This window comes from Manacus candei, unplaced genomic scaffold (genome assembly GCF_025592945.1).
Source record: "Manacus candei isolate 608988 ecotype Guabito, Panama unplaced genomic scaffold, ASM2559294v1 h1tg000003l, whole genome shotgun sequence".
Lineage (NCBI taxonomy): Eukaryota > Metazoa > Chordata > Aves > Passeriformes > Pipridae > Manacus > Manacus candei.
The window spans coordinates 6078381-6103906 of NW_026138051.1; the positions used below are offsets into that span (position 1 = coordinate 6078381).

A 25526-nucleotide genomic window follows, 5' to 3' on the forward strand; every position below is an offset into this window, starting at 1 on the left:
TATGGGTGAGGGTGGCATTTGAAAATTGATCCAATTGCTGAAAGCCGCAGCTCTACACTGGAATTCTATTTATAAAAACTTGCTTTAGTTACCCAGGATGGTTCCCTAAATTTGACAGCCTGTCATTTCCCCCCTTTACTGCACAGCTGACAGCGACCAGTGAATTGTAGGGCTCACTGAAGAAAAACGACACCTTGGCCTTGGTGCCACCCCAATCTACTTTCATACAGCTTCTTCCTCAGAAGTTCTCCACAAAACAATGTGTGACATGGGCCTCCAAAGTTTAGGATTGATGAAAAAAAGAGTGGGAAAAGCCAAGCAACAAATCTACTGCACACACATCAACCTGCTGCTGCAGTGCTATGACATCTCAAAGAAGCATTTGGGGCCTGTGACGCACCTCTGGGAGCTTCCCTGGGCACATCTGTGAGCCATAGAGATCTGGCTGCAATGGACGTAAATAAAGAAAGAAAAGAAAGTTAAAACAGAATGTGGGACAACTCAGAAGGTGGCAGGAGGAGGAAACCAATGGGCCAAAATGGGCAAGTCCCATCTAAAATGGGAGTTACGAGGCGGATACCAAACAGATCCGGCGGCGGATGGGCTACAGGAAGGCAGGCTTAGGAAAACAGAAAAATCACAACCATTCCAAAGTTTGGAAGCATCATTCCCCCTCCTCTTGCTTTTAAACCAGTTTTTCTCTCCCTCATAAAAATACATTCCTGAGAATTAATGGTAAGTGACTGAAAAAATTACTTGTGATTTCCTGTCTCAATTAAAAAAAAAACCAAACAAAAAACTATTGGGCTTTTGCTGTTTGCCGAGTTTTGAAGCCAGGTTAACACTTTTGAATGGCTCTATACAAGTTTTTTCCAAGTTTGGGGGTTCTGCAGCCCTGAGATCACCACTGGCCAGTGAGTGAGTCCCCAAAGTGCAGTGGAGAGAGCAGCCAGTCAGATTGTGAAATCTGGGAGGTTGTGTATGGCCACAACTCAAATAATCTATACGTGTCAGACTGAAAATCAGGACAACTGTAAAGAAATGCTTGATTTGATTAGGAATGTGCAACTTCTTTGGATCTACAGCCACAACTTTTCCCACTTACTAATGTCATAATCTTGAAGCTTTAAAAGTTTGGTGGGTGACCACATTTTCTTCTAGATTGGGGATGAGGAAACAGCTTCAAACATGCATCTCTTACAAAGAACACTCCCCAAAGCCCTGCTAACCACACTCCCTCCTCCATTCAGAAAATGCAACTGTTTCTTCAAATAAAGGAACATAAAGCTCTAGCAGCATGCTCCCACCCAACAGTTTCCAACCAGTTTTATTCTCTGCTTTAAAAGCCCTACTTCTTAGCAAATGTGGTTGCTCCAAGCACAGTGAAATGGAGACATAACATCTGCTCATGATGGACAGCACAGCCTGGTGCTCAAGCCTGAAAGCCAGAACTCAGGAGCCCATGCAACTGTGCATTGGGATGCAACTACCAACAGTCAGGGGATGCAGCTGGGGGTGATGGTTGGGTGTCAGAGAATGGCCCAGTGGGTTGCACATAACCAGGAGAGCAGGCACGACTGGCATGACAGCTGCAGGAATTAGAAACAAACAAAAAACCCCAACCCATACATTTGCACATTTATCCAACACTTCCATGGCACTTCCAAACTTTTGAAAGAGACAGACAGCGTGATCACTAGACAGTGGGAATATTTATCCATGACATGGCTAGTGGAAGTTCCTTCAGCAGGACCTACTTACCACATGACTACCCAGCTGATACACGGGTTCTATCCAGGTTGGGACAAATCAAACAAGCCTAATGTAATCTGTGATTAGCTGGGACTGACATCCAGTTCTTAATGATGCAAAAACTCCCTTGCTTTCACTGGTATTTGACTCCCCTAAGGACTGCAGCATAAGCCCTGTGCTGGCAAGATGCACAGGGGAAGTCACCTGTCCCTTTGGTTCCTTTTGAATTGGTTAGAGCCCTCTCAGACTGCAGCACTGCACTTCCACACTTCAGTGCTATTGCAGAAATATTGTGTGGTTGCAAAATAGCAGCCATCTAATCTGCACTGTTTGGAAAGGGGAAAAGATATTAAAAAGGAACTGTGCTACAGCAACAAAGCTGGATATATTTAGTCATGTAGAACTGCTGTGCTCTATAAAAGGGCAGGACCTGTGCTGGCGGCATCTGACACAAAATAAAAAAATAAAAAAGCAAAAATCTCTAATGCTAAAGCAAAAAGCTCTGCTGCTATCATCATGTTTTGACACACAGGATGATAATAACAACATTCAAAATGATCCAAATCGTGACCCCTGAAATACTTATAGAGTGTTTGTGCTCAGAACCAAAGTGCATTAAGCTTGACATCCCTCCTTTTTGTTCCAGCTGGCAGTGACATGAACCAACTGGGACCCTCACCACAAGTCAGACTATGGAGAACACAACTGTGACCCATCGTGTTTGCACAGAGCCAGAAGGAAAAGGTCTGAAGTACAGGGTAGAATTAAAGGTAGAAGGTTGGAAGGAAGAACAGATAGAGAATAAGAAGAGCTGAACGTTTAGTGGGGAGAGAAGGGAAGGAGGAAATGCAAAGACAGACAGGAAGAAGTGATGCAAACACAAAAGGGAGAAAACAAAAGCAGAAAGTAACATAACATATAATACAATACAAAGATAAGGAGAATGGCACAGAAGATTAACTTGAACAATAAAGTGGCTACAGGGAGAGAAAGAGAGGAAAAATGGGAAAAGCCAGGACAGACAGCACAGAAAAAACAACTTTAAAAGCTTTATGCTAAGTTTCTGATAAAAAATGACCACATCTGGGCTTTTTAAATGAGCATTTAGTCAACCCCCAGGGTTTGGCACAGAATAAATTTTATATATGACACCTATTTAAAAAGGCTAATTAACTAGTTCGCTTATTTTAAATGTAGTTGTATTTCCTAATTACAAAGGATAATTCAATTTCACTACCCCTTTGAAGATATGCTGTCATTAAATGTGTCTTTTTCTCTTCTACTGTTATTACTACTGTTGCTACTGCTACTGTAGGATACAGAAAGTTTCCAGCTTTCTGAAACGTCTTTGCAAAAAAAAAAAAAAAGTGGCAATCAAAAGAAAAAAATCATTAAAAAATCACGTTTAGGATTCAAATTCCAAAAATTGGCCATCCTTTGTCCAGGCAAATGATTTGTCCCATCCTGTTTCGTGTATGCAGCCAGTCAGCACTACCACACTTCATTCACAATTTGACACAGGGTGATTACACAGTCTGACCACTCAGCTCACAGGGCACTACAGGTGGCACAGAGAGAGTTGCTAATGCTTCCTCTCACCTCCACAGCTCAACCACACATAAGCTCACTGCCATCTCAGCTTTAAGGGACTAATGGGTTCTGCACCTAACTATTAGTCTGAGAAAAAATGCTCTGAAACCCCCTGCACGCTTCAGAGAGCTTCTATCAACTCATTTTTCCCAACACTTCATGCACTTTGTCAAGATACAAGTAGCTGACAGCTATTCCATTAATACACAAAGGCTAGATATGTGTTTGATCATCTCAGGTGTCAATGTATTTTAAAGAAATTAAATTACAGTGAATGGACTTCCATAATGCTGCTGTTTTCTGGGTATCTCCAAGGGCTGCCTGCAGAGCACATGGACTTTGCATTTTGAGGCTGGTTGTCTACTATGCACGTGTGTGGGGGCTTTTTATGCTTTTCCAAAGACACTGAAAAACCAACTCTTGTAGCAGCTTGGGGGACTGATAAAAGCATACACCTACGTCCTTCCTAGTTTTCATTTTCCACAGACACTCTGCTGACAATCCTTGGAGGAAAAAAAAAAAAGCAGCCTGAATCACAAGTTAAACACTCCAGATCCTAAGCCCAACAAAGAAAAGTCTCTGTCTTCACAGCCTGGGTGCTGTCATCTGATGTTTCTGGCAATAGGAGGTTATTTTACCATCAAGAAACTAGAAGCTCTGGTAAGTATGAAATACAGTAGTTACTTACTGTGAATTCTCCTGTGACGGCATCAAATCCCACATGAATGGTATGTTCAAAGTCTGAAGGAAGAGAGATCTCAGGACGTTCTTTTTCTTTCTTCTTGTTGGCTAGAGGCAAAATGTTAACAAGCACTTATTTTCTGTACAGCTTTTCATTTAAAACTTCTCACAATCAGCGTGCTCAAAATAGTATTTTAAAAGTGGAAAACAAATCAATTAACATCCATCTAACTTGACAAACAGATCCAAGCTAATACAACACCAGCCGGTCAAGTCCTGTTGGGGAAGGTCTAGAAGGTGTTATTTTGTTTTGTTTTTCTTTCAGCCACTGTACTTGCTGCCAAAGCAAGCTGCTCATGAAGTAGCCTTCTTAGGCTATCTCTAACCAGTAGGATTTCTATTATCAGTTCTTCTTTTCACTGAGATTTCATATCTAGCAACTAACTCCTGTTTGTTAACTTCACTCTGTGGGTTTCTGTGGAAGTAAATCACACAGGATACATCTGTGTATGGATCTTTTTTCTTCCAATGTGGTTTGAACCTGTTTCAAAATCAGCCAAATTAGAGAGGAGAGGTTTTTAAGACAACTGGGTTCCTAGAGGTTCTGTGAAAACTGGCAGCTCAGGAGGTGACGACTCTGCCAAGTAAAAGGCTGAAGCAGCAGCTCTGTATTAGAAAACAGAGAATCTGCACAGCAACAGGATCCCACAAATGCCACTGGAAAAGCTTCATTTGAGCTCTCAATTAACTAAGACATATAATCATAAAACAGGCTTTATGAGTCTCCAGAAATTTGTTGTTTTTAAATCATTCCACCAGTATTCCCAGAGTGTGGAGTGTCTTACTGAAGCAGACAGGCCTGGAAGTCAGTCAGCCTGCATATGCTTCTCATCTCTCTCTCCCTCTACCACCTTTTGAAAGTAATGTGGTCATCCATCTCCTGCGCTTCTGACAGCTGACAAGTGTCACTTCAGCCCAGTTTTATTGACCCTGATAAAGAATGAGTGGAATAAAGGCTGAGAGAAGCTGCCTTCACTTTCCTTCAGTGTTTTAGTATTACGTTTGCCAGCTCTGTAAGTTCACTCAGGGGTCTCATCCAAAGGCTGAACTCACTGTGTATCAGCACCGCTCCCAGCCTGGGTCTGTCTTTGCTCACAGGCAGTACCTCCATGAGGCCTGTCTTTGCACATCTTTCTTATTCTACCTTACAGCCTCCTTTAGGTGGAAGATGCTCTACTCTTCATCCAGAGTATTTTGAATGTTTCTAGTACTTTCTCTGCATTGCTGCATTTATCCTCCTTAAATAATTGTCACCTTTTCTCTGTGCTGCACGCCCCTACCCAACGTTCATTGATGAAACAGTTTCATTTAGCATTCAGTAAAGATGGCAGCAATATCTCAAACAGAAATGCAAAGGCTTTTCCCCTTTTTTTATTGCTTAGTTGATGTTTAATTTTCAGGACAGATGTTGCCAGTTAGAAGATATCATCTCTATGCAAATAACAACACTGGCTTCTACTACCTCATCATTTGCAAGCAAATGCAGTGAAAATTAGATTTAAAGAATTATCAAATTCCATTCACAGTAACAGTCAAATCTAGAAGCAAAATAAGGGATTACAGAAAACATTCCATCAAAAGCAGCACTTGTACATTCTAGGACTCTCCTGCAGGAGGACAAGTGTTCTAGATCATTCCCCAAGATATGGCTCATCTGCTTCATGGACCTCTGCCTACCAGACTGTGATACAACACCTGTGGTCCAAATGCTGATAAACTATAAATGAAATACAGAATTAAGCATCTCTTTACAACACCCTCACCTCTCCCCAGTCTAAAAACTTTGACACTTCTGGGTCCTGCAGATCAAATCACTTCTATTTCATACACACTGGTAAAATGATACAAAAAGGCATGGCTTCTTTGAAGCACTGACTGACTGGATTCAAGGGGTTTGTACTGGACATGCTATTTGATTTTCTTGTAAATGCCCCTCACAATACCCTCCTGCTGCATAGCACTTAGCCAGGAAGGCCTCCACACCACCTCAGCACCTATTACAGATTAAAATAGAACAAGGAAAGATTGTTCTGTCTCCCACGGTCTGCATCACCATCATCATCACCATTATGTTAAAAGAGAAGTTGTTTGGGAGAAAAATGTGACTCAGCTAAGTGGCAGCTTTTCTCCAGAGACAGAGGAAGGGTTTAACCTCATGCTTACGCCCTCCTGTTTGCTCACCTCCTCTTCAGCTCATTCTGTTCCTTCCTCCATCTCTCTTCCTTCCATTCTCCCTCATGCCATCCTCTCATTTTCCTTCCTGCTCTGGTCCTCCTGTCCCACCCCAGCAGCCTTGTCATTTTCCTTTCCTCCATTTATCCTTACCCTGCTGAGTTTTCCTCCTTCTCTCTTGTTTTTCTGTACAGCAGCCAACCAGATGCCTAAAGGCCAGACTCTGCACCCACCTGCAACCAAGTCTAAAGCAGCTTCAATGGAAGTGATACCATTCACCCAGTAACCTTAACACAGATGGACCTCTGCACCTGAAAGGGGCATCTGAGCTGTGGTGGGCCAGCTTCCCTCTGATTTCTTCAGGCCTTCATGGAGCCACCAGTGCACACACAGTATTAATTTATTTCACAGCAATTACAGATGATTTAATGAAAGAAGAACAAGGCTGGATCAAACAAGTGATACAACACACAGAAAGTCATTACTTTCTGCTCTCAATTCTGCTGAGGTAACACCTCTGCTGAAAGGAAGCACTAATGCTGTGAACTGCATTGTGGCTCCCATCACCATCATTAGCTCTGAGACAGGAAGGCCAATTTCACAGCTTCAGCACAGGCTATGAGGGAATAGGTTCAGCTCCTTGTTCAACAAGGATTGCCTGTGTGGCACTGGAGATTCATTTCAATTGTCTGCCTTGGCTTCCTGCCCTCAGGAAATGGGATACCTTACCCCAGAGATTAGAGAGAGAAAGGAGTACGAGGTCAGGTGCTCTGGGAAGGAGCAGGACACTACTGCCTACACAGCTTATATCAACTGTAGATGCACAGAAGGGCCCCACAGAGCCATCAATGGCTTGCCAAAATAACTGAAAATGCTGCAGTCCAGCAGGGGAGTGACTGCAAAGATTCCTGGTGTCCAGGCACAGCAGTCCTGGAACACAACCACCTTGGAGGGAACGCACTGTACCACATCCATCCTCGCATCCCTCCTGTCTGGAGAGCAAAGGAAAGACAACAAAGTCCCTGCAGGTTTAGGCAGAAACACCCTGCCATGGTGTTTTCTTCACATTTTGTTTACTTCTACCGGTGGTGAACTATTAATATAACACTGTGATGCTGCAAAGCACTGCACTAGATGAAAGCAGCCGTATCAGTCACCTTCTGTTTTATAAGCAGGACTCTCAAAAATGTGTCACAGAGTCTGTGAAGCACACACAGACCAGCTGATACCATGACCCACAAACCAACCCTGCAATGAAACCACCTCAAGGGGCTTGGCCAGTCAAGCTAAACTTCCTCCATTTATTAGTTCACCCAACAAAATTAAGCTATAAATCTTACCTTACTTTTCCTCACAGTCACATTTAAAATCACGACACTTGTATATTTTCTAAGACTGCTCTGACTGGTAGTTAATTACATTTTTAATGTCAGTGATCACTTCCAGGAGGGATTTTTTCTGGATCTCCCCTTTTCTGCATGTATTTCACACAGCACCTCCTATTTAAGAAATGCTCCCTCAGAGAGGGATAATACCATCCTGCTAGCACTCAGGGGAAGAAGTGACCCAAGTCTTTCCAGGAATTAAAAAAGCCGGGAGAGGTTTTCATTTTGACCTTTAAAAAGAATCAATGGAAAATTAACTTTGTTCTCAGAAAGGGACATTTGGGGGAACACACTGCAGAGTGAACGGGGCCAGGTCTGCCTGAGGAATGGGCCCATCCAGTCACAGCCTTCCCACGAGAGGGGTCTGCAGGACTGCCTGTGGCTGAGGGCAGGAGCGGGGCTGACACTGTGCCTTCTACTGCCTGTGAGGAGTTCTGAATGCCAGGCTACCTCCAACTGCTCCACACTACCTGTGGTAAAGACTCATGAATGCAGCAGCTAAGCAGCACAAGTGAGCTGGAGCTCCAAGGGAATGACCACAGCTCCATAGTTCTGAGCTCTCCTCGAAGGGACAGTGACACACATTGAAGGCAGAATTCCTCTTGAAATCCATCTGGATTTTGTGCTGCTGATCACAACCAGTTTTCAGTCCACCTCACTGCACACTTATCTAGACTGTATTTCATCAGTTTGTCTGTGAGGGTGCTGTGGGAGGCTCTGCTGAACACCTTACAAAAGCAGAAGTAACAACCATTGCTCTGCCTTCACCACCAAGCCTGTCATCTCAAGGTAAAAGGCTGTCAGTATAGCTCAGCATGAACTCTCTGTAAATCTGTGCTGACTATTCCTGATTGCATTCTTATCCTTCATTTGTGTGGAAATGGTTTCCAGGAGGATTTGCTCTACTACTTTCCCAAGGAACAAGGTGAGGCTGACTGGTCTGCATTTCCTCAGATCCTCCTTCTTAAAGGCAGACATGATATTTGCTTTGTTTGTCATCAGGAACATCCTCCAGTCACCCCAACCTTTCCAAGAGTGGCCTTGCAGTGACATCAGCCAGCTCCTTCAGCATTTGTGGGTGCAGCCCATCAGTTCCCTTGGCATTAGAAAAAAAAGGAGACCCCTTCTCTTCATTCTGTCAATACACTAAGTAAAAAAAAACCGCCTCCTTTCTGCAAATGCATTTCAAAGAATGCAACTGGAATTCTGTTCGCTGCATGTTTAAAAGACTCTCTTGCTGTAATCACAGTTTGTAGGTTTTAAACCAAGCCATTCTGTGTCCACTCTCACTGCAAAAGCAACAAGAAAGAAGAGCCTTGCTCCTCTTACTGGAATGTAAGTGCTCTAAAAAACCCCTCAAAGTGTCAGGCATACTGCCCTCTCACTTCTGCGAATGTATTTCCAAAAGTACACAACCTCGTCTGTTTTTACTGCTAATGCAAAGCAAAATCCAAAGGAAAGGATTCCCCAGCTTAACTATAAAGTTATTTTTAAAAGGCAAGTTGCACAATGTGGGCACATTTTAGTGGCTTTTCGGAGACAAGAAAGTAACTGACTGAACACCTCCCCCTCTTTCCAAACATGTTTCTAGAGCAATTGGAACAGAAGGCTTTGGTACCAAGGTCTGCAACCGAAACAGAAAGAAAACAGTGGCAGAAAGTAAACACCACAACCACCAACCACCAGAAAGCACAGAGATGGAGCCACCCATCTGCACTGCTGATACTTTACTTTTATCCCCTCCTCCTGGAAAGATGGAGCGCAGCCTGGCTTTCTTGTTCTTCTCCTCGGGGGCCATGGGAAGCGGTTTCGAGCTGTGGTTCAGTGCTGAAGAATCGCGGTTGTTGCTGTTCATTCTCAACGGTGGGGCTGGAGGTTTCTCTTCAATATCCAGACTATCGGACATCTTCAGCAGCCCTCACAGCCTCCTGCAAAGCAGAACACAGAACATGCCTGTGAAGGGAGGATGCCAAGGCTGCTGGGCTGGGGGGGGAAGGGGGGTGAGAAAAGACTTCTGGTAGAATAAGAAAACCTCTCTGTTAGAGGTTTGGTCTGAATAAAGTTACCGCTGGTAACTAGAAATAAATTCAGTGGCCAATTCCTAAAAACCACTGTATTATCCCTGTTACAGGCTTTTTAAGTATTTGCTTATAACTTTTTCCCTGTAGTTGTTTACAATCCAAATTTTCTTCTAAAACAGACTTCCAAAGTAAAATTTAAATGATTTACTGAAACTACCTGGCATTGTAGTCAATCATTTTTATGAGGTAAGAAACAAAGTGCATGTTGAGGGGATATGGGTAACAGGCATTAAAACTCTGTTCCCTCCCTGCTATGTTTTGAGAGCTTAGGGCTTCAAAAGGAACAATCTTCTCAAAAGAAACTCATTTTGAAGTACGAATTAAAAAACTTTCTTACACATAAAAATGAGTATGTGTTTACCTTAAAATCAGCCAAAGTTGGAAAATGTTCATATCCTGAAAACAATCCAAGTCTCATTCTGTCCTGCTACCACACAGGTCTGCTCCCACGGGAGGTGCTCACCTCCACTTGCACACTGAACCACAGGCAGCCACCGTCCAGGTGTTGCTCCCTAGAGCTTTGCCTGCAGGCACAGATGTGTGGAAAAGATTACACAGTCCCAACTAATGGAGTCATGAACTGGAGGCAGTTGTCAGAGAGGATCACACCACCTGGGAAAGCACAAGAAAACCACGATCCCCAGGATGTGCCTGGCCCCCATGAGAGGGCTGTACCCACACAGCCCCACTGTCCAGTAAAGAGCTGCTCTGGCAATGGAGGGACACAGCCCACACTCCTATGGAAGCACTAATGTGCTTTATATCACTCAGGAACAGCTATAACCGTGCCCAGGCTAGGGCCTGTGCCAATCTAGTTTTCAAGTACAGACTAGCCTATTTACCTAAAGAACTAAATGCTTTTGTAGATTTAGGTCAAACAGTTAATATTACTAATCTTTGTGATTTCCATCCTGAAATGCAGAAGGTTTTCTAGTAAGGAAGGAAGGGGGGTAATAGCCAGTGATGAAAACTACTGTAAGGTAACAGGGAGAACCACTCGTGCTCTGTGTGTTATCCTGGGGAAGGGACAGCCCATGATGTTCAGGTACTTTTGCACAGAGATGGGTGATGGAGTTCTCAGCCTTTGAAGCCCAGCAGAGACACCTGGATATGTCTCCCTGTCTCTCCAGCAATTCTCGCAGAGCAGGAGCTCATGCAAAAGAGGTTTTTATTTTCTCTTTAACCCACCTACAAATAGCTTTCCAGTGCCAAAATCAGGCTTCACTCCCGAGACTGCTGGCGTGAGGCCGACCACAGGAGCACCAGGGCACGTTTTCGGCTTCTTATCAAAAGCAAGGCGGTTATTCTGTGAAGTCCATTATGGGGCACAGTCTCAGCTGTCCCTTAGAATGGGACAACTGTATCTGCCACTGCATCTATTTGTAAACAATGCCAGTTTGCTGAAATAGGTCCTCCCATGGGATTTCATTCCACAAAGAATACTATTAACGGTTTCTGGCCCAATTTGCCTATGATGTAATTATTTCCAAGATTTTGAAAGGAACACTATATTTTGTTCAGAGCTGTTTCAGGCTCAGTTTCAAGAACTGTACAAAGCTCTTTTATTCATTTCTAAAACAGAAAAAAAAAAGAGGGGGGAAGATAGCCTAAAAGGTTTAACGGTTGATATTAACTTTCTAAAGCTGGTCTAAATGAAGACTAAAGCAAACCACAAGATAATACACACCAAGAGAATTACAATTTATGGTTTTCCTGATCAGAGCCCATCTGATCTTCCATTCATTCTAATTTTGAGGATTTCCATGTACCACTGTATTACAACAAAAGAACGCTCACTATCACATAAGACTTCAGATTTTAAATATTTTGTACGGATTCACTCCAACCCCAACTTAAAGAAAATCTGTAAACAGTGGAGGGCCAACAAGATATATCCAGCTGAGAAAACTCTCAAGTTTACACTGCAGAGAAATGTCAACAGCAAACAGCCCAAGCTAGACTCTATCCTGGGGCCAGGTTTTCCCATCTTAATAAGAAGTCCTTGGTCCCACTAGTCTAGTTCTGCATAGGCCAACTTCATCAAAAACCACCTTCTGTCTACTGCAAATTATTACAGCATATCCATATATTCAGTTAGTCAAATTCTGGTGTTCTTTCTCTTTTTTCTTTAGCCTTTTGTTGTTGTTGTTGTTTGGGGGAGGGAGATTTGAAGGGGGGGAGGGTGGGTGGGTGGTTTGTTTGGGGTTTTTTTAATAATCCTACCAATTCCTGCCTCCCAGAAATAATATCTGCTACCTTATCCTTTCATACCTCATCTCCTGTTCGCAGAGACACAAGTCTCTCCACTCAAAACACACCTTGGTTTCATGAGTTTTTCCTACACCTCCTGGCAGGCTCCCAGGCAACCCTGCTCTCTGTAACCTCGTCTCAGCTCAACATGCAAAGTGTTGATGTTTGCATTCTGCCCTGGAGAGAGACAGTCACAAAACTTCCATTTCTTAGGTGCAAGATGAATTCCCAAGTCTCTGAATCCTTGTTGATCCAAGTTTCTATGCAGTACCTCAAGAAGCACATAATCCTCTGAACACCTTCTCCCAAGAAGCTATTGAAAGCAAACCCCTCAACAAGACAAAAACAGCCTCCACTTCCCACTTGTGACAGAACCACAAATTCTAGAACAATGCTGAAGTGACACAGCCCATGCCCCAAACCCACAGGACTCTGACTGAAGGCTATGGAACAGTTCCAAGGACTCTGAGCAAATGTTCCCTAGCCCTTCTAAGCTCAGGGAGCCAGTATGGCATTGGTTTACACTCCTGTCACAGTTTTCAGACTTTTCCTGCAGCCCTGAGTGCTAGAAAGTAAATTTTTAAAAGCAGAAGTGAGATTGCAGAATAATTCTGCAGTGGAGATGAGATCCTGGCAAATCCTGCACACAGACCTGTGGAACACTGTGCCTGGGTTCTGAGCACTGCAACAACAGAGCTGCCAGAGCACCCACCATGGCTGTGAGAGCCACCCAGGCTGTCAACAGGGACAGCTTTTGGAAGAGGCCAGCCTGTGCTCACCAAGAGGATGGAGTGCACAATCAACAGTATTTTCCTCATCTCAGTCCTCAAGGACCCCATGAGTGCAACCAAGGTAGTGTTGGTAACCCTTTTAAAAGTGTGAAGTTGCACAACTACCTCCTGCCAGAGAAAATTCTTTTCAATGCCTATTGGCTTTAAGGAAGCATTTAAAGAGACAGACTGTTGCACCAAAATACAAGAGTGTATTTGAATGTGTTAGCTAGAGCTTCCAGCCAAGTGGCAAAAGCTAAAATTAAGTTCTCAGCCAGGTCAGTTGCTTCTACACAACTATCACAGAGTTCTACAAGATGATCCATTGTCCCTTCCCTTCCCCCCTACCTCTTCCAATCACCAGTTTTGTTAAGTGTGAAGACAAACACTGACTTTAAATATATGGTATTCAGCTTCTCTGTGACTCAATTCCCCCTTTGCAAAAGCCTGTCTTATAATATTTTTGCATCTAGTTCCTGCCAAGCTAGGGAGGAGAGGAAGGAAGATATTTGAAGCAATGTCTTCAAAACAACACACACACACAAAATTTGTTCAATTCAGTTCAAGTTCAGAGCAGAATCTCACGCTGGGCCTTGATCTCAGTAAGCTCTTCACCCCTGTGTATCTGGGAAACACTGTGGATAGACCTTGAATAGCTTTCTTAAGTTAGCCCCCTTATTTCAAAGTCTGCAGCATTCAGACATGACTGGTTCCAATTAGAACTCACAAATAGTATCCTGTTTGCAGAGACACTGGTGCTCATTTTCAAAGCCTCAGAGATACTATTGCAGCTTGTGATGCAGCAAAACTGTCTCCAAGATCCCTTGACTGGAAGGAACCATGCCAATTTTCAGGCAGTAGCTTTACAAATGTAACTTGAAGATACAAGACTCACTCTTTGTTTATAAATATACTTCCTGAAAAAAGATATTTATTACTTAGTTGTATGGGCCAAATTTTGCTCCCAGTGACACTCATCCATTTCCAAAAATCAATGGTGATGTAACTGAGAAGGATTCTCTCTAGATTTTGAGTAATGAGACACTCTGTTTGTTAAGGTATTTATAGAGTACTTTCCTGCCCAGTTCAGACCTGTATGTGCTTTTCTACATCTGCACACTTCCTTGCAGTTTTCTTACAGTTCCTCTAAAGAGCAGTCAGTGAGTTGCACAGAACAGATGCAACCACAGCTTCACTGCTTTCGTGCAAGATGCTTTACTCTGCAAAACCTGGTTAGGCTAAAATAAGATACTGAGGCCTTTTTGATAAAAAGGGCCATATCCAACATCAGCTGAAGCAGAGACAACTCTGCCTGGGTACTGAGGGCCCATAACACCCTAGGGTGGTCTGTGCCCACCCCTGGGTGCCTGCAGATCACAGGTGGGTGTGTGGGGCTGGCTCTGCAGGCAGGGCAGACCCACCCGGGGTGCTCTGAGGAGTAAAGACATCTTTTTCTGCGACCTTTCCCACGTGCACGTGTTGCCAACAACGACTGCATCCCTTCTTTATACAACCCTGAAAAAAGGAGGCATTCACACAAACTACAGAAGGAATTATAACCCCAGAAACATCAAGAACGCTTCCCTTTCATACAACTGTCTCAAAGCACAATACAAACATTTGCCAATTAAACTTCCCCATTCCCCTCACAGGCAGGTAAACATGCTCTGAGCTGAACAAATTATTCAAACTGAGTAATTTCTTTGATGAATGTACTCTCTGTTCCTGTTTGCAAACACCCTGTAAGCAGCTTATGATTTCCGCCAATATATTCATTTATTCAGAAGTTATCCTCTGTACTTGCTACAAGTGACTTTTGGCCTCTGAACTAGCTGTTCATAAGAAGCTCTCTGTGTGGAGGGGATATTTTGAATTCAGGTTGGATCCAAGTAAAACTACCTGGGTCACAAGTACTTGGAATGAAACATCCATTTTGAGATGGGATAAACAAGCTTCTGTTAGGAACTGCGGCATTAAGAGTTTTACATAGTGACTTACTAATACTGGCTCAAAATTCCCTCTCGACTGTGCACTTGCAGCAATAGTGCCAAAAGAACAAATACAGAAGGGATGTTTGCACAGGAGCTGTGAATTTAATGGTTTTGACTAAATATTTCTTCTAATTTAAATTATTATGTCCTTTGTCTGGACCTCAAGTCACTCAGTTTAATTGCTAAGAGCTGGGAATGGACCAAAACAGTGGAGCTTGTCACAACTGATGGAAACAACCTGCAAACATATTTCCCCCCCCCCCCTGCTAATTTACATTTGACAGCATTTCTCAGTCCATGGCCTTTGAGGATCCATCTCCCCTCCTCACAAGCGTAGCCTACCCATTTAACTACATTTCTTTCTACAACTCTCCAACTCCTTCTCTGCAAACTGCCAGGGCAACCACAGGCAACACTTCACAAAATGCATCTGACTTTCGTCTCCCAACACCCTTCAGCCCACCCTCTTTACAAATCTCTTCCCACACGGTCAAACTCGCTGCTGCTCTGCAGACTCCCAGTGCCCCGTGCCTGCTCCCACTACAAAAGTTTCACAGCTCCTCACACAGGTTCACTTTTCCAAGTGCAACAAGTATTGGGACTTGCCCAGGTTTTAACAGAGCACCTCTCCCTTTCTGTCTCCATACAAAGCCATAGCTGTTCAGGCTGTGGTCCCAAAAAGCAAAACATGGAATTATTTTTGCATAATAAAGCCAGGGGTGTTTAAAGTTAGGTGTATATTTAAGGGCTGCACATTACAGTATATTAAAGGCTGCCGTGCTTAATGTACAAGACAGTGTGAACAATGATGCTGGGGCTTCAGCATAGCTGTGGGACACTGTGAAAGAAAAACTGGAGAATTCTTCTCCACCCCGCTGAGCCCTAGAGAACAACCTGAGCCCAACATATTTTCTTTGTGGGTGTTTTTTGATCACATCAAAACAAACACAGTCCATTCAAACTGTGCTCATGCTGGAGTCCTGGCCACTTAATAAACCACTTGAGCTTTGGGATGGTTACATGACCTGGGAGGGGAAGAAGTGTGTGTACAGAGGGTGTGGGAGAGTGAAACAGCTTTTTTGATGAAAGCTCGTCCAGGCATTCATTAATACATCTCATCACAGACCAGCAAGGAAAGGAAGTTTATTCCCACGGGTTACGTTAAGTGAGCAGTTCACAGCATCACAGCATCAGGAGATGGCCTGGAAACTGGTAATTATTTTTGATAGGAAAAGTGACTTAACTTCATATGACAAAGGTATGGACACAGCACACAATGATCATGCAGGAAAACCAGTTGGATCACGAGGACACTTCTGCCACCCAGAGAGAGTGAGGGGAGAGCTTCCACCATCCTGATTGCCTTGGGAAGAGCCACCAGCACCTCCACCCACTCATACCCAATCCCAGACAGCTACATTGGTATTTCTGTCATGTGTTTTTGAATCATGGTTTGAAACAAAAAGGTTGTGCTCTAAGCTACTGAATCTGGAGACATGTTGAGACTGACAGAGCAATGGACACTCCAAGGAGAGCTAAAGGAGAAAAAAGTGAAGGACATCACACCCTTTTTTTTTTTCTTTTAAGGTAATGCAAAACACTTAACTGGGATAGATAAGAAACAATGAAAAAGTATCAAGAAAAGGTATTAATATGCAAGAGGAATACAAAAACCCCTTACCCACTCCCTGTTTGCTTTTTATTTAGACAGCTGAAGGTCTCCACAAAGCTGAAAAGGATGTCTCAAAATCAACTGTGCTTCTCAAATATCCCTCATTTCACAGTACTGTATTCCTTGCCCTTGTCTACACACGAAAGAGCCTGTGTGAAATGAAATGTGGATTTAAACCATTGTAGATAGAATGAAATAATTCTCCATATGGACTTTATTATTTCTAGATGAGAGCTTAAGCCTGAGGTTCACTTTTGTTCTCTAGGAGGACTCAAATGTAAACAAAGAAAAGCTACTTATTGGAGACACCAACATCATGACTGCCACACTAAAAATTTCAAGACCTTAATTCAGATTAAAACCAGCCAAGACAAATGGTTTGAGTTCTAATTTGAGTTGGCAACTGGAAGTCAATCTTGAAGCACTGTCCAAGATCGGGTATGAGAAGCCAGACTCAACTGCAAGCTACTGACCATTAAAGTGGACCAGTCTGACCCCAACTCACCTGAAGGCAGCAATCCCTTGGCCACAGGAAGGCTCTGTAACCCATGTTGGACCTTTTCCAGGTTCAAGCTGAACACTTGTGGCTCACTTAGTTGACCAGTCAACCCACATACAGAGTAAAAGGGTCTGTGCTCTTCAGATATTGCCTTTTTCGGGTACAAGACAGAATCATAGCAGTGTCTCAGAAATGTCTCAACTCACTGATTGTGTCAGTTCAGCTGGAGAACACAAAGCCCCAAGGAGGTCCAGAAAACCCAAACCCAGGCCTGCTCCTTACAGGAACATTTAAGAGTGCAACAGATATAAGGTTGCTCCCATCACTATTCAGTATCAAAGGAAGCCTCTTCTTGCTTGGACTTCCATAATAAAACTTATATATATAAAAAAGTCCTTGAATTCATATTTTCCGAGCACCCTAAACTTCTACTGAACTGCAGCTGGTGCACTAGGGCTGCTTTTAATAAACCACTTGGCACCTTACCTATTATGTTTTTCATTTTGTTTACATTTAAAAAGAATCAAACAAAGTTTGGAACAAGAAAGAAGAGGAAAAAAGAATAAAGGACCAGTTTCCCTGTTCCTCATATTCTCTGCAGGTGTCAGTGCTTTCTCTGCTCTTGCACAGTTTATTCTCTGCTTGACATACTCACAGAAGATGTGCCATGATAAACACGACCAGGTGAACCTCCAGCCCAGCACCACTCCAAAGCTTACCAAAGAAATGTCCATGGCCCTTTTCCCAGCAATGGTCCCCATGGGCAGACCAAGAGCTGGTTTTGCCTCCAGACACACGTGTGCAGCTCTCCAGGAAGGCAGCAAGAGGGAGGGTACCCTGTGCTGACCACAACTACACGCTGCTGAAGCACTGGCCTGTGCCCCACTAAACACAATGCAGTCCAAGCCAACAACCACCACAGAACTCTGCAAGAGACAAGGAAGCAGCAATATAATGCAGTAGTTGAAAGTTATAGACAGTTGTAATTTTCTAGTACCTTCCAGTCACCTTTTAGCTCATTTTGCCTTTGCAATCCTTAGCTGAGAAACTTGCTGTAGTAAATAACACTAAACCTCTGTGTCAGACGAGAAGGATGTATCTGACATTCAAAAGACTTAACTCAAGGCCACCCCAGGATTTGGGAGACAAACCACACTCCAAGAAGGAGAAATAAAGAACGGGGAGTCTGCTGGATGTCCCCAGCTCTGCTACTGTGGGGCTGGATAAAGACCTCTAACCAGGAGAGCATGGGATGGACTTGAGGCTTCCAAATGCCACAAGCAGAGACAGAGACCAACACCACATGAGAAGATTTGCTATACCCAACTTCCCAAGGCATGCCTGGAAGGAGTCAGCTCCTGCCTCCAAGTAAGGAAAGGCTAGGCTGCCACATGCCTTTTACCTGGGAGGTGGATACAGTCCAGATTCTGCATCAGCTCTTTAGGGCACTAGGGCAGGAAGGCATTCATATCCCCATTCACTTCCTCAGGGACAACATTTTGCCTTTTATTCTTTGCCAGGCCTTTTATTTACAGCTGACTAACTTCATATATCTAATATTCACCTGCTACGTTAGTGATCTTATCGTGTGTAATGGCCCATCTACCTTGGGGGAATTATGGATCTGGAGCAGTCACAGGGGGAAATGGAGCAGTCTCTGTGTGCACTTATTTATTTCCAGTTGCCAGCTAGACCTTGGCTTCAGAGCAGCAGGGTGGGAAGACGAGGAGAACAAATGTACAAATGCTATTCTTAAATAGGTCAGGGGAGAAATGACACCTATGTGCACAAAGCCAAACAAGATACACACACAGGATCTGTTGTTTTCTCAGCTACCACAATGGTCTGATATTTTTAAACTGCTTAAATGGGGATTCAGCATTTAACACTTCAGCGCTCAAAAAATAATCTTCTGCTCCATAGTGGTGGAGCAGTGGAGATTCCTTCTTGCCTGACTTCACATTACAACAGAGAAAACAGTTCACCATCTTCTTAAGACCTAAATGAAAAAATAAAGCTGTTTGGGGAACTATTCACAACTCCCCTGCACTTGTCCACAGCCTCCTGCAGAGTCTGCAACTACCAACTAAAGACACTGGGCTCAGCAGGGGACTAAAGCTCCCCAAGGTGGTGGTGTCCAGGTCACTCCATCCTCAGTCACTGTACAGGAGAATGCTTGAGCCAGCAGGGACCGTTCTAGTTTTGGAAATCACACTGTACCTATGCCACAAATCCCAGTTAGAACAACTGGTAGTAGTCCCACGTCTGGGCTTCATTCCTGTTTCCTGCGAATTTTCACTAGGACAAACCACTGAGCTTCTCCCTACAACCACAGATGCCTTGTCTGAAGAACCTGGGAGCGCATTCGCAAGTCATTGATGCAAAAGGACTCAATTTTTTTGATATAAGCAGACATGAGCCAAGTCACTTCTGTTCCCAACACATCAGGGTACCCCCATCTCAAGGTCTCTGTCCAGAACACGCAGAGCACCAGCTCCTGTGAAAGGGAAGTGCCTCCATTGCTCAGTGGGTGTTTCTAAAGCAGCCTGAGGTCCTGATGCAAATCCCTACAAAAGTACCAACTCCCAGAGCAGCAGCTGACACTAATGCAATCCTGTATCAGGTCAAAGAAGGCACCAAAAATAAGAAACCATCAAAAGGCACAGAAACAAGTAAACAAACAAAAAAGCAAGGGAAGACAAAAGAGGACGACAACAACAGGACCCAAAATAGATTCCTTGTGCCACACACACATATCAGATTTATGGTAAAAAAGCTTTGCAAAAAAACTTGTTCTCAAAACAGCCCATCAACATTTACTCTGCTGCTGGAGGAAGCCTACTACTGTCTGACACCCTTACTTTCTATTTACAACAACTTCAGGCTTAAAGGAAAACCAAAGTACATTAATTGAGGATTTTTATGAGGCACAAAATGACAGCTGCATTGTTATACATTCTATAAGCAGCAAAGTAGGCTGAGAAATGGGGAGGACATCAGAGAAGCAGTATCCAAGGCCAGAAGATTCCCAAGAAAACCTTAACACCTCCTCCACCTGCCTTTATTCCCAGTCATTAAAAAGGCCAGGTGGGCACTAGGACACACACCCTGGTGAGCCTGCAAGAGGGCACTGAGACAGCCAGTGAGGAGGCAAATCCAGCTGCACTGACACGGCACGAGACAGCTCGAGACCCTCCAGCTTGGAGAGCAGACAGAAGATGGGAAGTCTCCATGTTTGCTTCATATAGAGCCACAGAGCCTTGCAATTCTGTGCTGGAATTTCAATGGGCCTGTGAAACAACGTGCCCCGCTCCCAGTACTGACAAACTCCAGCTGATTTTGGAACTGTAAAGAGCATTTCCATGTGTGCACAGACAGCAGCAAACTGCTGCTCCTTGACAGCCACTGCCACCTCAGATGGGTACCTGGCTACAAAATGCCCACATCCACAACATGAACACGTTCCTTTCCAGGCCCCATCCCAAGAGGAACAGTAGAAGCAATAGGAAGGCAGTGGGATACACTGCCAGCCTCCAGGCTCACAGCACCCTCAGCTCTGCCTTGCTACAGACCAGTGCCTGGAGCTGGTCTTCACCAGGGGAGAGGAACAGGGCTCTGCCTCTTGTTTTGTTTCCTTGCAGGGCATATTGAGATACAGAGCCACATGCTGAGGGGACCAGCATGAGACATTGCCACAGAACTCACAAATAACCTCAGACAACTGTCTGAGGTTGCACACTGTCTTCGTGTGCCCTTTCCTGTTCTGTGAGGAACTCAGCTCTCTCCCTCGCTTCTTAATGTAGATGAGAGGTTGCTTCTATTTTGTCACATCTATGAGACTTTAAAGAACCTAATAAAGAACCAATTTAGTTTCAGAAATCTGTCAGCAATTGTGTTGTTAGTCAGCACACAGTACATGCACTACAGTGTCAACAATCTGGAGAACAAAGGAAGAAGAGAAAATGGACAACAAACTATCTCCTATGAGTTGAGAAAACAGGAAGTACTGGGGGGAGATCAACCTCTGGAAATGCTGGATTGCTAGGACAAAAAAGGGTCAACAGAAGTGAGAACAGAGCCTGTACACTGATCTGTCCCTGAGGAGGAAAAGACAAGAAAACTGCAGGCAAAATAATTTTACTAAGTGGCAGAAAATGAGAAATGAGCAAGACACTGTTGCCAGGATCAGTGTCTAAAAAAAAACCCAACAGAGAACAGCTGATATATTGTCTGGTCTCAGACAAAATGAACCTGTCTAAAGGCACTATTGTTTAGGCAAAATTGTGCAGCAAAGACTAAATGCTCTGGTTACAGAGTCGTGCGTCACCGTGTCTATGAGTAACCAAAGAGATACTAGAGGTGTCCCAGTGAGATGGGTAACAGCCCCAGACATGCACCATCTGCATTACAGGGAGCCTGATCTCACTCTAGGGAAATGCCCCCAAACAGCTCAGCCCCCTGGACCATCCAGTGAGCGTGGGAGAGTGACAGGCCCAGAGAGTGAGAGCATTGGCATTGTGCTTAAAGGAACCCAGGACACACAGAGACACAGACTGCCTGAAAATACAGGCTCTGTGGTCCAGAGCACAGCACAGGGAGATGCAAACAGAACAAGGCTCAGCTCAGAGCAATGCAGTAAGCACACACAGAAAGTAGAATAACTTTACAATGCAGTTTCTCCAGAAAGTAAATAACAAGTGTGAATGCAGTACCTGAGGATGCTCCTGCGGAAGGAAGGATCTCTGCAGTACAACCTCAGCAGACAGACTCTCAAAAGTCAGGCTGTGCCCAAGAAGCTGCCAGCCACTCTACAGCTATGTTTGCTGCTGTGCCTTTAAATCAAAGACAAATTTGATTCCAGCTGGATTTTAGAGCCAGCTGCAGTGATAAGAGGCAATCTTAGACTGAAGAAATGCCACCAAACCTTGAAAATGTAGAATAAAAAAAGTGTTCTGAGGTCAGTGGACAAATACAAGATTTTAATAAAAAACACCTCACAAAACCAGAGGCATTATCACTCTATCTTGACAAAAGCTGAGGCAGCCACAGCCACAGCCTGTTCCTGAGCTGGAGACCCAGACCAGCCTTTGTCTCTTCAGCCACGCAAAGAAGCTGGTACACAAGAAGTTGCTCTGCCACTACTATGATTTTTCAGCTCCTCTCTAATTTACAGCCTTAGGCAGATGGCTGCTTTTCCTTGCCCAGCCCTGAGGTACCGAAGTCCTACACAGCAGCTCACAGCAACACCAAGATGTCTCAGCAGCAAACCCAAGGAGAGCAAGAATGGAAAGTCAGTGCCCCATCCCATTCACCAGCTGATGCCTAACAGCTCACAAAATCCATCTGCTCAGACAGAAAAGGAGCCACCAGCTACACTCCCTGCAACATGACATGTCCACCACGCCTTACTAGTCACCAGCAGTGTCTGGGTCACAAGCCCAGCAGAAAGGACCATGAAAACAGCCCCATGGAGCACTTCTGAGGGGTAATTGCCCCTGTTCTTCAGAGAGCATCAGCCTTCAGCACTTCCTGGCTGGTCACTAATGGCAGCAAAGACATGCAGAAAGGGAAACTTTACAGAATGACATGTGCAGGTCCCAGTGGAAGAGAAGACAGGAGATTAACACACCAAATTATTCCCCAATTCTAATGGGAGACTCCAAGAGATATCAGCATGCCACAGCCAGTAATGCATTACTGGCTTCTTGATGGGCCAGATCACAAGAAAAAAAAACCCACTGCCCTCTCTTTGCATGACTACATGTCATGATACAGCAGCCAGCACTGTCCTCAAAACTTCTGTCCATAACAGGCACCATCAGAGTGCCCCTGTCCTGGGTGAAACAAGTTACAGCAACTTGTACCTGCTTACGCTCCAGTTTTACTAGCACTGCTTGGCAGATCAGAGATCCACCCCACCAGTGAGACACACAGACCTGGGCTAGGAGAAAGCTACAGTAGAAAACCAGGCAAAGATCTACTCATGTAAATGTTCAGGGGCTTTTTACCCCACCCTGTGATAAATTTCAGAAGGAAACTTAAGAGCAGACTCCTTCTAGGAAAAGGTAGTAACCACTCATCCTCTTTTGCAAAATTAATTATTTCTTGCAGCTCAAACAGCTCTTATTTGTCATCAGAAACAAAATAAGACAGCAAAACCTTAGTGTACCAGGAGAGTGAAAATATTTACCTTGCATTGAGTAAACTTTTCCCAAGGTGCAGGTACAACTGTAAACAGGAGGAAATGTTAAGAAGAAAAGACACGGTAAAAGCTGTTTGCAACTACACACCTCAAAGCCAGAAGGGATATGAAACTGGATCTCCTCTCTTCAGGAGTAAAAAAAATTGTCACAAAGAACCACAAATTATTTATTAAAGAGAGTATGATACCACAGGGAAACAAAACAAAACCTAAAATAATCTAGATGTAGACATTTTTATCAAGAGAAACCAGATAACAGTATAAGGAAGACAACTCTCTCCTTTATTATCTTTAATTCAATTCTGCTTATCAGCATCGTCATTACAGCTGAAAGTGCAAAGACTTACACACATTTCAAGTCTTATTCAATTCCCACCAAAGTATCCGAATAGACTCCAGTAATGTTGTATCAGATTTCTATGGGCCCTTCCAATCTGAGAGCTAAACACTCCTTTAAGAACTAAATGAATTCAGCTTCCTTGCCTTTGTGAGGAAAAGCCCTGGCTGCCTGCCCTTTCTCTGACTCAGACACACTTGGCCCAGCCATGAGAAGGGCTACGTTCCCTCTGCTCCCACCGAAGTCAAGGGCATCTCTAAGGCTCAGCACGCCGAAAACCAGGCTGTCTGCCACAGGGGCCAACGCCAGGATGCCAGCTAGTAAATGCACAAACCCTGGGAGGAAAGAAAGTGTGAAGGCAAAGCCCGTGGCTCAGAATAGGCAGCCCTGTGCCGCTTTCTGAGCGTGCCAGGCACATGGAAGTCCTGCTGCACCAGTGGGCACGATTCTCCATTTCACCCTGGGACCTGCGAGTCTAATTTGGGCTGACGCAGAATGGTGCACACTGAACGAGCCTCTGCTGCAAAATGTGGACTGTCACATCATGGTTTATTACTGTTTCATTATCTTTAGACTCTTCAGCCTGCAACAGCTCCCAAATAAATTCAACATTTAACAGATCTTGTTTCTCCATTACTTCCTGTGTTTTAAAATATTTTTCTTCCATTATCTAGAAAATATTTATACAGAATGGTAACATTTTGTGCACCTGAAGTCTGATTTATCTCAGGTTTATAAAGCCCTTCACCAGCTACAATTAAGTAAATCCCTTGACACAATATAGGTAAATGCCAGTAGCAGCCATCCCTAATTCTAATAATCTCACAAAACACTTCTGGAGCTCAGTGAATTCTTATTAGACAAATCATACACTTGTCTGCAGAGCCAGAATCCTGGGTTTTCCACTGCTGAAAGTCTCAGCCTTTCAGCCTAAATAGAAAAAGCACTAAAGGCAGACACTGCAGACTGTACACCACATAGCCTGTGCCACCCAGAGTTCACCCTTGGCATCAGAAATTGGACACAGCTTACCTGAGCTACCCAGAGCACAGATCCCAGTCAGCAAAGAGCTTACAAACTAGGAAATCAATGCACAGAGATTAAATTACCACTGCAAATTACCCCTAATAAATCTACGGATGTAAAAATCATATAAATCAACAAACATGCCACCACCTGTCCCTCTGTCCCTGATACACACCTCAGGAGCCCAAACTTCCCCTCTTGCTGCCAAGCATTCACCACTAGCAGTTGTAAGCTCTCCAGCTAAAAAATGCAACTGAAGTGCCCTGATTCTGCCCCCCGTACACAGAGCATCTAATATATCAAATCTATATTCTGAATTAAATTGTACAAAGCATCTCCGGTACTCCAGGGAACAGCAATCACTGTCAGCTGGAAACAGTGACAGCAAAATCATCTTTTGCCCTAGTGTACTGCTGCACTTGCTAGATCTCCACCATCCAGAACAGCCCAGTGCAGATACAGGTCTGTGGAAAGTTCACATCATCATCCCTCTATCTTGAGCTATCACGTATTTGCAGCACTAACTCTTATGTACCACACACTTGCCTTGCCCTTGGAAAGGTGCACACCCTCTGCTATGTTCACCTTCACATTCTGACATTCAAACACTCGCCTGCAGCTCTAGGGGGTAGGTGTACCTGATCCCACTCCTCACTGAATACTCTACATGCATTGCCCATATCCCCTCTGCATGTCTGCAGCCCCTGATCCCCTTCTGCTACATCACTTAGTGGCTGATTTCTTTCCAAAAATTAATTACTCTTGACATCCCCATAATTTCTCAATGAGAGCTGAGGCCTTTTAAAAATACAGCCTTCAATGTCCAAATCAAATCCAACAATGAGAAGGACTTTTCCCGTCTCACCTCCCTGTGCAGGAGCACAGGAAGAAATTACAGGAATTTGATGTTCTCTTCTGCTCTGTAACTGACTTATCAAGGGGACTCTGGCCGGTTGCATAATCACAATGTGCCTCAATTCTCTCATTTCTCAGTGGCTACAATTACTCTGTAACAAATCCCTGGTCACTTGGGACTGATCCTGTACTTCAGATCCTGC

At 44.0% G+C, this 25526-nt stretch overlaps 1 protein-coding gene across 5 annotated transcripts in view; it reads right to left on the bottom strand.

Moving 5' to 3' along the window:
• PAK3 (p21 (RAC1) activated kinase 3) overlaps positions 1-25526 on the bottom strand; it is a 166019-nt gene that overhangs the window by 16201 nt on the left and 124292 nt on the right. For 4 of the 5 annotated variants that reach the window (XM_051787383.1, XM_051787393.1, XM_051787403.1 and 1 more), the window contains exons 2-3: positions 9372-9568; positions 4031-4131 (exon numbers count right to left, since the gene is read on the bottom strand). In XM_051787383.1, the coding sequence (XP_051643343.1) occupies positions 4031-4131; positions 9372-9546 (276 nt within the window). In that variant the 5' untranslated portion in view covers positions 9547-9568. Of the gene's footprint in view, positions 1-4030; positions 4132-9371; positions 9569-10082; positions 10237-25526 lie in introns of those variants that run through there. The other variant, XM_051787412.1, reaches the window with a different exon arrangement.